We start from the raw sequence: 12,366 nt of genomic DNA, 5'->3' as shown, positions 1-12,366 counted from the left end.
GCATTCTTTTGAAGGGTTAGGAATATAAAGTCAAACTATCCGGAGCAGAGGTTCAAGAACGACATTTTACTTAAAAGGGAAGGAATAACCTGCTGCTAAATGATGAATAAACATTTCGACTAAATCAGTTGAGTCAACTTCATGTTGCTCAACATTTGGGCAAACAGTCTGCTGAATATTAATTTAGTCAAATACATGTTTTTTACCTAATTTCACATATTTTCCACCCGCACACACAAAAGTATTTATGAACACTCCCTTTAAGGCTGGTGATGTTTCATTTGCCATAGGTGCTGCCAAACTATCATATTCACATAATAAAGCTCATACCCAGTATGTTTGCAACCAATTATATAATATTGGATGTAAGGCTTTCAGCAAGACTATGCAATGATAATAACCACAATTGTGACCGTACACCACGAATGAGCCATAAGGTTGGCAAATTGTGTTCTAAGTTACAGTGTAAATGTGCATAAAGGTCGTATTCATAGGTACCTCAATTGGCTGCTACATGTATCTCATTTTGGTAGTGCCAGTCAAACATCCTTTAAACCAATCAATAATCCTATTTGCTATTGATCCGTTCTTTCTCCTTATACTAGTTACTCATATCATGGTGTTCATGGCATTTGTTAGGTTAGGTTTAATACCAGGTCTTTTAAGAGCTCTTGTGAGTTATGTTCCGGCCGGACTTTGTCCTTAAACTGTTGGAGAACAGTGCGGTAAGATCGGGTGCTGTTTTTCCGGTTGGGCTAGTTTAGTTTCAAGGTCCAGAATAGGAACAGATAGTCATCTTTCCTATTCTTGGGTCATTGGTCCATACTGCTACCATGATTCAACCAATGACAATGGTGAGCGTCTGGTCAACACTTGCAAGGAGTACAATCTCAGACCGGCCCAGATGAGATCCCCCAACCCAGGAACCGTCTCTGATTGAACCCATCCAGCTGGATCAACCCATGCACAGTTAGATCACATTCTAATAAACAGCAAGTGGGTAAATTCTCTCCGCAACTGTCGAGCATACAACTCAGTAAAAGTGGACTCCGATCATCGTATTGTGAGCGTCCGTCAAGCTGCCAGTCTGCAAACAAGCAAAGGAAAACCTTGCAAGAGACCAAAATTCAACTGGAAGAAGTTGCAAGATCCTGATACAAAGGAGGAATTTCAGCTGGAGCTATCAAACAGATTCCAGGTCTTGAGCATGGATGACGCCACACCTATCTCTGATAGATATGAGTCCTTTGAAACAGCGGTTCCGTGAAGTTGCTGAGAAAGTTATTGGAAAACATGAGCCATGCGGACTGCCAAGTTGGGTATCAGACAACCATCAGACTTAAACTTGAAAGGGATGAGGCCAAAAAGCGGAACTCCATTTCAAAGTCTCGTCAAGTTAGAGAAAGATGGAGGAATTTGAACACCAGCCTTAACAACTCTTATAAAGCTGACATGCTTGCTACCCTCAATAAGTAGATGGAAGACCTGAAGCTGGCCGACGAGATGGGGAATTACACCACCACATGAACTGCTTGAGGAATTGAAGGAATATTTTAGCTCACTCCTTAACAACGACAGTGGAACAACAGCTTCAGAACTTCCTGCACCAGCTGTTGAAGATCTTCCTATCATCACTGAGCCCCCAACTCGTGAAGACGTAGTCTAAGCAATAGCAACAGCATTGGACTGTGCTATAACTGCTGAAGCACTTCAAGGATGAGGGGATAGCATGATTGATGTGATTCTCGAATTCTGCATGGAAGTATTCTCAACGCTGACACCGCCACGTCAATGGGTCACAAATGTAATCATTTCTCTACCAAAGAAAATCGATCTCTCTCTCATGACAAACTACCGTGATATGTCGCTTATGTCCCTTGCCGCAAAAGTGTACAACAAGATCCTTTTGAACAGGATCCGAACTCACATTGATCCTTTACTGAGAAGCAATCAGGCCGGCTTTAGATCAGGTCACAGCTTGGCTCAGCAAATACACATTTTGAGGAGGGAGGATCATGGAAGGCTTCAAGGTGTACCAACTTCCCTTGACATTCACTCTAGTGGACTTCAAAAAAGCCTTCGACTCCATCAACAGGTCCTTCATGTTTTCAGTGCTGCGGCATTATGGAATACCAAAGGTTGTGGTAAATGCCATCCAGGTGCTCTACAAGGACTCCGATAGTGCCGTTATGGTAGATGGAAGTATCTCAGAGCCTTTCCAAGTAACAACTGGAGTGCTTCAGGGTTATGTGTTAGCACCATTCCTGTTCATTATCCTGATACATTACCTTCTGAAGAAATCAATTTCTGGAATTGACGCTGAAATTTTTACCTACCCACGTCGGTCAAGCAGGTATCCTGCTAGGATGCTGAATGACCTGGATTTTGCTGATGATATTGCCCTGTTGGAATCTTCCACAGTCCGGGCACAGTCGCAACTTACTAGGACTGCAACTGCAGCAACAGATCTAGGCCATGTCATCAGCGCACCTAAGACAAAACATATGACTGACTGCAAACTGTAACGTCCAACCAACACTTGAAGTCTATGGTAGTACCATCATTTCCATCAACCATGTCACAGACTTCAAGTACTTGGGTTCCAAGATGGGATCTAGTGCTGGAGGCCTAAAAAGAAGAAACACTAGCCTGGGCAGCTTTCTGGAAACTGGAACGCCTTTGATGAAGTCCATTCCTGCCAATCATAACAAAAATCAAGCTGTTTGAGACAACATGTGTTACTGTCTTTCTGTACGGGTGTGAGTCATGGATAATCACCAAGGACATGGAAAACAAGATCAATGCATTTGCAACATCTTGCTACAGAGTCATGTTAAACAGCAAGCGTGTGGATCGGATTCCAAATGAAACCATCTACAATTTGACCAACACCACTCCACTGGTTGCCAGAGTCAAAATTCATCAACTCAAATTTCTCGGCCATATACTGCGTCTTGAAGACGACGAGCCTGTGAAAGAATATGCCCTTTATATTCCACCACATGGGAAGAGGAAACCGGGACGGCAGCGCACACTGTTCTTACAGTATGTCCAGCAACACCTGGGAGATACCTGGGAGAAAGGATGCTGCACTTGCCAAAGATCGCAATAGTTGGAAAAGGCTTGTAGTCGCCTGCTCCGCAGCCGATTGATGATGATGACATGTAACTGTAATATCTGTACTAACCCAGCATACACAAAGACGAAAACACACTGCAACAATATTTTTAAATGTTTTCAAAATATTATTGTAAACTATTTTTTGCAAACAGTTTTTGCCAAATATTTTGTCAACACTTAAATAACATAATTTGCAGTAGGTTATAACAAATGTTTTTTAATGTTATGAAAATGTTTTGCACCCTTTATGTACCCTTTATATAACCCGACATTTAAACGTTTTCTGACAACATTTTATAACCTTTTGCAAATGGTGTCGAAAACGTTTTGTGTTTGCTGGGAAGTAGAGAAATTAACCAGATGTTCTTGAATGGGTCTTCAACTTTGTCAAAACTACACATTTCCTTGTTTTTTACCTATTCTCTAATTCTAAAAATATCTGATGAAAGTTTTAATGACGTATCTCACACTTTTACACTTTAGGGATGAACTGGCCTTGGGACCTTTAAGTATTTCGTGCACATCATGATTTTGGACCCTATACTTTTTCACGCATTTCCTTCGTAATTCAAAATTACTATTTCAAAGAGTACTTCCCGTGTCAAATAATTAGGAGACAGTTTCTCGACAACCAATATAATGGCTTACGGGACACAGAAGTTCGCCGTTTCCGATTTTTGTCAAACTCGTATGGTGGCGCTTTGCCCTATTATTAAAAAACAGGCAAAATTCGCAAAACTGACGGCGGCCACCAACGTTAGGTCGATAATTATTTTCATTATTATAACCGATTGATGGTTTGCGTTGCCGTGTGTGTCATATCCACACTGCGGTGTAATTTCACAATAATTGTTGCTGATAACACATCAAGACTTCGCTACAGGCTAAACCACATGAAAAGTAAACTGTCTGCGAAATTTAAAAACTACGAAATGATTTGGGCAAAAAAGGTAATTCCCATCTTAATTATACTCTTTCTCATATCTGCAACATGGTGGATTTCCAAGATTCAAGAATGGGATAGAATGACACTAACTCAGGGTCGGTATGATAATGACGACATCAATCTACAGCCACATTTATCATCACATGATAGGTTGACTATACATCCGCAACGCCAAGTAGCAGAGGTTTGGTAAACAGCTCGACAGTTGTCATCATTTTGGCACAATATCGAACTGGTTCAACATTCATCGGACAATTATTCAATAAGAATCCTGACATGTTTTATATTTTCGAACCATTGAAAGTTTTTAATAATTTAGAAGATATCAACGGACAACTTCAGAATTATGAAAATACAAGTGCAAAATTACTGGAGCGGATTCTTCGCTGTGAATTTTCCGAGCGGTTTGCTTCTTCTTTTCTTAATTTTGATGTAGGAGTTCATTTTACAAAAAATCTTTCTGTCGTTAGAGTTAATGCTGACACCAAATTTGATAGCCAAGCACAGATGCTTAGAAAAATGTGTTTAAGTTACAAGGGTTATGTTGCTACGAAAACCATTCGAACTACTTTAAAAGATGTCGTACAGTTTCTAGAGAACACCGATCACCATGAAAATGTGAAGATCATCCAATATGTGAGAGACCCGCGGGGTGTGGCAAACTCGCGACGAATGATGAGTTATGGGCGATCTGCTGTCATGGAATTTGAATCATACTTACGGGGTGAATTGAAAGTAAGGCCTCAATTGAAAAGTTTGAATATTTTGAAGCGAATCGGTCGGACAGGATCAATTAATGAGTATTGTGATCAATTACATGCCGACATTCAACTTGCACTTCTTCAGCCGAATGTACTTAAAAATCGATATAAATTGATAAGGTACGAGGATTTTTCTGCTAACCCGAAGCGTATCGCTAAAGAACTCTACTCTTTTCTTGGACTTCAGACCCCAGAGGTTGTCATCCAATGGCTGAACACCAATACAAATGCTTCATACCAGAATGATAACAACATGGGACTTTCTAAAAACTCCGCAAAAGCCGCATCAAATTGGCGTCGCTACTTGAACAATGAAGAATTACAGCAGGTACAATCTTTATGTGCAGATGTTATGGAGTTACTTGGCTACAAACTTTTAGCTAAAGAAAAATTCTTACTTGATTTTACAGTTCCATCACAAGGATTGAACACATTAGGAAGAGATATAACTATACAGTAGACAGCAGTTGCAAGGCAACAACAGTAAGCTACATTTCCTGATTTCCACGTTGTGATGTGTACCGATGTCCTAAATAAAATACCCTATGACTAATAATTATTAATTAGCGTGGACTTAACAGTATTTCTATTTAATGGTGTGAAATCACTCTGTATTATACGGAACTTTCAACGTCTTTTGTATACCATACGTCAAACATCCGTCACTGCATGAAACGAGTGATTATTATTAATGGTGTCCTCCATAAATGTGTAAGATGTGACACAATTGGTCATTGAACTGTTAAAATGGTGTTGATTTTGAGATAAACTTTTTGATTACATAATTGTATGTCTCTGCTGCCCATAGGGTGAAGGCCTCCTCCTCCTCCTCTTCCTCCTCCTCCTGTTGAGTGAGGGTTATTGATAGATCGCTGCAGTATCGCATCTAACCCTAAGTACATCTTCAGGCCGAATTCTGATCTGGAGCAAAATTGTTCATTTACCCGTGACAATTTGGTGTTGCCACCTGTTGTTGATTTTAAGCTTGCTTCTTTTTTCTTTTTTAAACCTCTTTTTAGGAATGTTAAGGAAGCGATCTGCTAAAAGCCAACAAATTTGAAAATTGAGCGATTTTCATTTGCTGCATTCTCTTGATTAAAACATTGTTGTCGATTAAAGCCTGGTTAAAAGTAATGCAAATATACCATGTATACCATATTTTCAATGTAACTCACTTATCACTATTAGAGCATAACTTATTCTGCAAAAAGTCAATATTAAATAAAATACGTCACTATGTGAAAAGGACTAATGTCAATGTCGCCGTTCAAATGACAAATACGTCGAGCAAATACGTCGCTATGTGAAACAGATGCGCAAGGACAAAACAGCAATTTTACCGTGCAATGATAAAGTCGCGCAAATACGTCACTATGTGAAACGGCAATTCTTCTAATTGACATACTGGGTTTGCGCAATGTGTAGATAATCGGCAAATACGTCGTTATGTGATACAGCAATTTCAACGTTTTGCAAATACGACATAATTAATGTTTTTGAGACATGGTTTTTGGTGAATTTTTGAGTAGAACATAAACTAATGCTCCAATTTTCTTTAAAAAATGTTAAAAGTGTGGAATACAAAACATCTTTTTCGTGACAACCTTTTCAAAGAAGTCATAGTTCAAAAATCCTTGGTTTCACAAAGTTTTGTTATTACAGTCATATCAATTTGTTTCAAATATCTTATATTTCTAAAAATTCAGCAGGTAAATTTTTATTGTTGTCAAAAATGGTTTAAATTACCAAAATAATGCATTTCCTCTCAATATTGCATACCCTTGTTTCTTATCTTGCAAAGTGTTATTACAGTATTTATGATATTATCAAATTAACATATTCACTACTTATCATGGTTTGATGATAATATGCTGAGATACCTAGGCATAATCGCATTTAAATTTGCTGATACGTTCGTACGCGTGAGTACTAATTATGACAAAAACACATTTTACTTGATTGATTGACAAATTAATATCTATAAATGCCCGTGAAAACGGGACATAATAGATATTGCATTTGTTGTGTTTTAGTCTACCCCTTCTTATATGCCCGGGCAATTACAGGGCAATAGTGCATAGATATTGTATTTCTTGTATTTAGTTATCTATGCCCGGGCCGCGATATATTTTTCGTACATCATATTTGTAACGCATGTGGTAAAATCAATGGATTTTTCAGAAAATCTTTTATTTTTACTGTGTTTTGCTGTATTCCGTGAATATGAAAAACGGGGGAAAAAAATCAAAATTTACAAATAAATTATGATGTACGAAAAAAAAACCACACCGGGCCGTATCTTAGCAAATAGAGCAGTCACAGGGTCCTAAGTCGGTACACTGATAGCCTTTAACCATTAAACATTCATACATGAGCCCATTATATCATCTATTTATGGGCCCACAGGGCCCCAAATGCTAATTAACATAAAAATGGTCAAATCTTGTTCAAAGTGTATTGACCTTGGTAATAAAATATGGCAAATTTCACGAGCAACATAATGGTCTTCATTATTTCAATGGATTCTTCCAGTTTTGAGCCCATGTAAATAGGCTTTACATTATGTTTTAGACTAAAACAGGGTAACATTGCAAAATATTGCTCACTTCGCGCGTACTGGTCCGCTAAATCAGGGACCGTGTATGAAGGGACTGAAAACGGGATTATTGATAGCTATTGTCAAGCTATTGTTATCAGATTATCTTTCACGACCTTCGATTGTATGCGAGTTGCGCCCAGGGCGCGATGTTTGAATTTTATTATTTACTCATCTGCTCTACAAAATATCAAAAACGCATCAAAGTATTCCAATATCTTTTGAAGTTATGACAAATTGTGTAAAATGTCTATCCTTTGTCGAAAATAATTTCTGTGTAGCATCGAGAATCATTTACATAGGATTTTGGAGACAAAATGTGATAATTTTGTATAGAGAATGCTAGAACAAACACAATTATATTTTTTCGATACTGAAATAATTCTTAAGATGATGTTCTTTGAAGATTTATGTTGGCATTTCTAGAGTCTGTCATTATACTAGCAAACATGTAGGCTCATTTCGCAATGTACAAGACAAGCGCAGTGTTGTAACTGTGCTTGGATTCGTACTAGGGTCTATTGATCAACGTATTATTCATGCTTGCTCAACTGAGGATAATTTGTAAACCAGCAACTCGCATGGTACAATGGATGGAAGGCGTTTCCAGTCCCTCCATACAAGGTCCCTGGCTAAATGCTCAAATTCATCTTCATTTTGGACTGAAATTGAAAAATATGATATTTTTGACAAATTAAAACACCACCCAATGATCCTAATTCTTTACCAGTTCACACCAAATAACCCCCTTTTTAGCTCTTTATAAAGGTTCCACACTGAATGACTCCCAATTTGGGATGTAAAGTCTACACCGATATACCCCTTGTACATCACACAGTGTCATCGCCCCGATATCTTCATGGCAGAAATCGCCATGGTAGGTTGAATCCACAGCCACGCATGGCCATTTTGTTCCGACCTGTTTAATAGTTTTGAGACGCATAATGAGCCGAGGGACATCCGACTAAGACTACTGACAATAGCCTGGTAATTGATCTCTCTGTGTGTGAGTGAGCATGTATACGCCATGAGGTCAGGCTGCTTTTAGACTGCCTCCACGAGTGAGTGCAGCTAGCCTACGCTGCGCTATAGTTCGGCACATATAAAATCAGAATTTTTGTCAGTTTTTGAGTTCAAGACGCACGCATTAAAAATTGATATTTAACAGTACTTGAAGTAAACTTTATAAATCTGATGATTTATACTTAAAGTGTATGTAGGTGGGATGAAAAGCCGACGATCAATTGAAAATTTTGACCTTTTGTATTGAAGATATGGATTTTTTCCCAAAACACCAAAAAAAATAGGTCTTTTGGGGAAAAAAATGCATATCTTCAATATAAAAGGTCAAAATTTTCAATTGATCGTCGGCTTTTCCTCCCAGATACATACACTTTAAGAATATATCATTATTATTTATATATCAAAAATGTGAAAAATATCAAATTTTAATAATTTGTCATAAAATTTGTATTATATCGTGAATTTCAAAAAAGGAAAATTATTTGATATCAGAAAGACATTCTTCGTATTCAGAATGCAATTCGATATATCTGATGTGCTCTCATATCCCACAAAAAATACTGTCGAAACGCTCAAATTGCTCATTCCAGATCCCTTCAGGATTTATCAACATGCAACAGTTTCACTGAAAGTAATAATCATGATGTATATTTTCAATTTCACATGAAACGATAATATGAAAAAACATCTTTTTAAATTTTTAGATTTTTCTTTTTTTCTTCCAAAATGATAATATGCAATCATTATGAAAGTTCCCAATACATTTGGACCCGAAAAACATTTGGAATTTGCAAAGAAACAACATCATAAACTTCACCTCTATCACTCGAAATATCTCGCACTATTTGGATTAGGACGGCGAACTGTTAGTCTTCTACGCAGCCCACATGTGGAGGGAGCGTAACCAAACTGGCTTTGTAGGAGACTACGATTTGCGAGTCGTTCTGACATAATTATCATAATCTAAAAATTATGATAACAGTCAGCTACCTGCACAACGGATTCTTTTGTTCTGCAAGGCTCACTCAGTCATTTAATGAGGCAATACAAACGATCGAAATTGGTGTTGAAATGAGCAAAATTTTGAGTTACACCTTTTCAGTGTAAAAATTTTTTCTCAGCCAAATGAAAAGCAATAATTTTCATTTTTCAGTAAATGGCTGGAAAAACTATAATGCTTGATACTGATTTTTTTTTTAAAATCCTGGTGTTAAACTTAGGCCTGAAATTCAGTCATTTAGTGTAAGATATTCGATTTTTATAGGCTTCAGCTCGGCCTGCGAGCTTTTTCTTGGATCAACCTTTTAGCTTTTCAAAGTAATATAGTTCGCTAATGAAGGATTTTCCCCAACTTTCTAAAGCACATCACCGTGAGCTATATATCATAGTTTTGTCAGAATTTCCGTTTTGATTTCACCATCGGCTGAAACAATTTCTAAATCAACACGTGAAATCTAAAGGCTAGTACTAGCATTGTGGATCGATATCCCTGGGTTTAATAGGAATACCGGCATGGCTATAGTGTTGCCAGAACTTCAATATAGCAAAGAAATTCCCAGACCTATAGCGCTCCTACTGATCATGTTTAACCAGAACACCCAATTGGGGATTTAATCGCTGGTCGGGCAATTGGCTTTCAATGAAAAATTGACCTGGATAACAACAAAGGAAATATCGACTATTTCAGCTGGTTGCTCTCGAGATAAAAGTACTCACCATTGCCTACTTTTACTTAGTTTGACATTTTCGGAGACTGAATGGAAAAAGGGTAAAACAAAACGGAAATTCTGACAAAACTATAACATATAGACCCACACGATGTGCTTTACAGAGGTGGGAAATATCTTTCTTTAGCAAACTATGTTAGTTTGAGACACTAAAACATGAATTCCGTAAAAAGCTCGCAGGCGAATTCAAGGCCTATAAAAATCAAAAATATCACACTAAAAGCCACAATTTGATGCTTAATTTTAACACCAGGATTTTAAAAAAATGTATATCCAAGCACCAAGTTTTTAACTGACATTACTGAAGAAAAAAAAAAATATTGCTTTATATTTGACCGAGAAAATTAATTTCATAGCAAAAAGGTGTATCTCTGAATTGTGCTGATTTTTACATGTATCGATCGACTTTTAGCGCGACTAAGCATTTCTAAAGAATTGGTTGTCCAGGCGGCAGACTGATAATATGTCGGACCAACAGAAAATCATCCCGTTTTACTATACAAATAGGGCGAATTTGACAGTTTGCTCATATATTTAAGTTGGAACATGTGTAAGTATTACAAATATGCCAAAAAATCGGTTTTGAAAACAATAAAGGTATATTCTGAAAAAAGATCGTACATTAAGGCTTTAAGAAGTAGGGCAGACTCTATCGACGTTATGAATATTCATGAGCTCATGAATTTTAATGAGGTAGGTGTGGCTAATTTGAATATTCAGGAAACAGGCGTGGTTAATTAGCATGAATATTAATGAAGAAGTTTGAAATATTTTTCCGTGTAATTTTAATTTGTGTAAAATATTTTTTCGTGTTGCGGTAAAAACGGAAAATTTTTTCGTGTTACGTTGAAGTTTGAAATATTGTTTCGTGTTTGAGGAAGTTTGAAATATTTTTTCGTGTAATCTTTAATCGTGTCAAATATTTTTTTCGTGTTGTCGATAAGAAATATTTTTGCGTGTTTGGGGAAGTTTGAAATCTTTTTTCGTGTAATTTATTCGTGTTACGTTGAAGTTTGAAATCTTTTTTCGTGTTTGAGGAAGTATGAAATATTTCTTCGTGTTGCGGTGAAGTTGAAAGTATTTTTCCATGTTGCCGTTAAGAAATCTTTTTTCATGTTGCAATGAAGTTTAAATTATTTTGAAAATACTAAGAAAAAATTACTTACAGGAAGTAATTAAAATGGGTATCAAAATTTGATTTCCGTGGTTTGGAAACCTAAGACAGTCGGACTGAAATAATTAATTAGATGCCGAAACTTTTCAGCAGCATGTTCACGAGGTATTGAATGAGTTTTCGTGTTGCGTGTTTTTTTTCGTGTTTCTTTTTCTTTCTTTTTCTTTTTTTTTCTCTTCTTCTTTTCTCTTCTTCTTCTTTTCTCTTCTTCTTCTTCTCCTTCAGGGTATACGTGTCGTTCATGTCTCTCTAGATCGTACTTGGGTACTTTTAAAGTTCCAACTTCAACGTAACACGTAAAAAGATTTCACGATTAATATCCTCGTAACACGAACAAATAATTTAAACTTCACCGCAACACGAAAAAATATTTAATACTTCACCGTGACACGAAAACATATTTTACACGCATAAAATTACACGAATATTCATATATGCAAATTTAGCCACGCCCCTCATGAATACTCATATATGCAAATTAGCCACATACCTCAACAATGTTCGTACTTCTTCAATCATTGCAGATATTCCTAGCGAAGTCTCGAAAAAAGTGAACCTTTTGAGACCGTGCATCGAACCGATAAACACGAAAAAATAAGATTACACGAAAATATATTTCTAAACCCCAAAACACGAGAAAATATGTTAACTACACCACAACACGAAAAAATTGTTTCAAACTTCACCACAACACGAACAAAGTTTTGACATCTAATTAATTATTTCAGTCCGACTGTCTTAGGTTCCCAAACCACGGAAATCAAACTTTGATACCCATTTTAATTACTTCCTGTAATTGATTCCTTCTTAGTATTTTCACCTTCACAGCAACACGAAGAAATATTTTGAAACTTCCTCAAACATACACTTTTTAATACTACCAAGTTTCAATAGCCTGCATTTAAATAGTTCTGAGATATTAACAAAATAAGTAAGCATTCGTAGTTAACTTTCGGCAGCCGAATGTTACCTACAAATACAATTTAACATCATGACAGTATTGTGAAACACCACCATTC

At 36.9% G+C, this 12,366-nt stretch overlaps 1 protein-coding gene across 1 annotated transcript; it reads left to right on the top strand.

Annotated features, from left to right (window-relative positions):
• The first annotated feature begins 616 nt into the window (after nucleotides 1–616).
• LOC140149540 (carbohydrate sulfotransferase 1-like) lies at nucleotides 617–5,807 on the top strand. Its single transcript, XM_072171619.1, has 2 exons — nucleotides 617–673; nucleotides 4,217–5,807. The coding sequence occupies exons 1-2, from the start codon at nucleotides 617–619 to the stop codon at nucleotides 5,285–5,287; spliced, it is 1,128 nt and encodes a 375-aa protein (XP_072027720.1). The 3' UTR covers nucleotides 5,288–5,807.
• The last annotated feature ends 6,559 nt before the right edge of the window (nucleotides 5,808–12,366 follow it).

The sequence above is a fragment of the Amphiura filiformis genome, chromosome 4 (genome assembly GCF_039555335.1).
Source record: "Amphiura filiformis chromosome 4, Afil_fr2py, whole genome shotgun sequence".
In the NCBI taxonomy this organism is placed as follows: domain Eukaryota; kingdom Metazoa; phylum Echinodermata; class Ophiuroidea; order Amphilepidida; family Amphiuridae; genus Amphiura; species Amphiura filiformis.
This window is presented reverse-complemented; position numbering and strand designations above follow the sequence as displayed.

Bases quoted from the DNA above. Each gene is read 5' to 3' on its own strand.
- LOC140149540 (XM_072171619.1), top strand. From the start codon at position 617: ATGGTGTTCATGGCATTTGTTAGGTTAGGTTTAATACCAGGTCTTTTA. The intron at 674-4,216 runs GTGAGTTATGTT...ATCACATGATAG, and splicing joins CAGGTCTTTTAAGAGCTCTT to GTTGACTATACATCCGCAAC.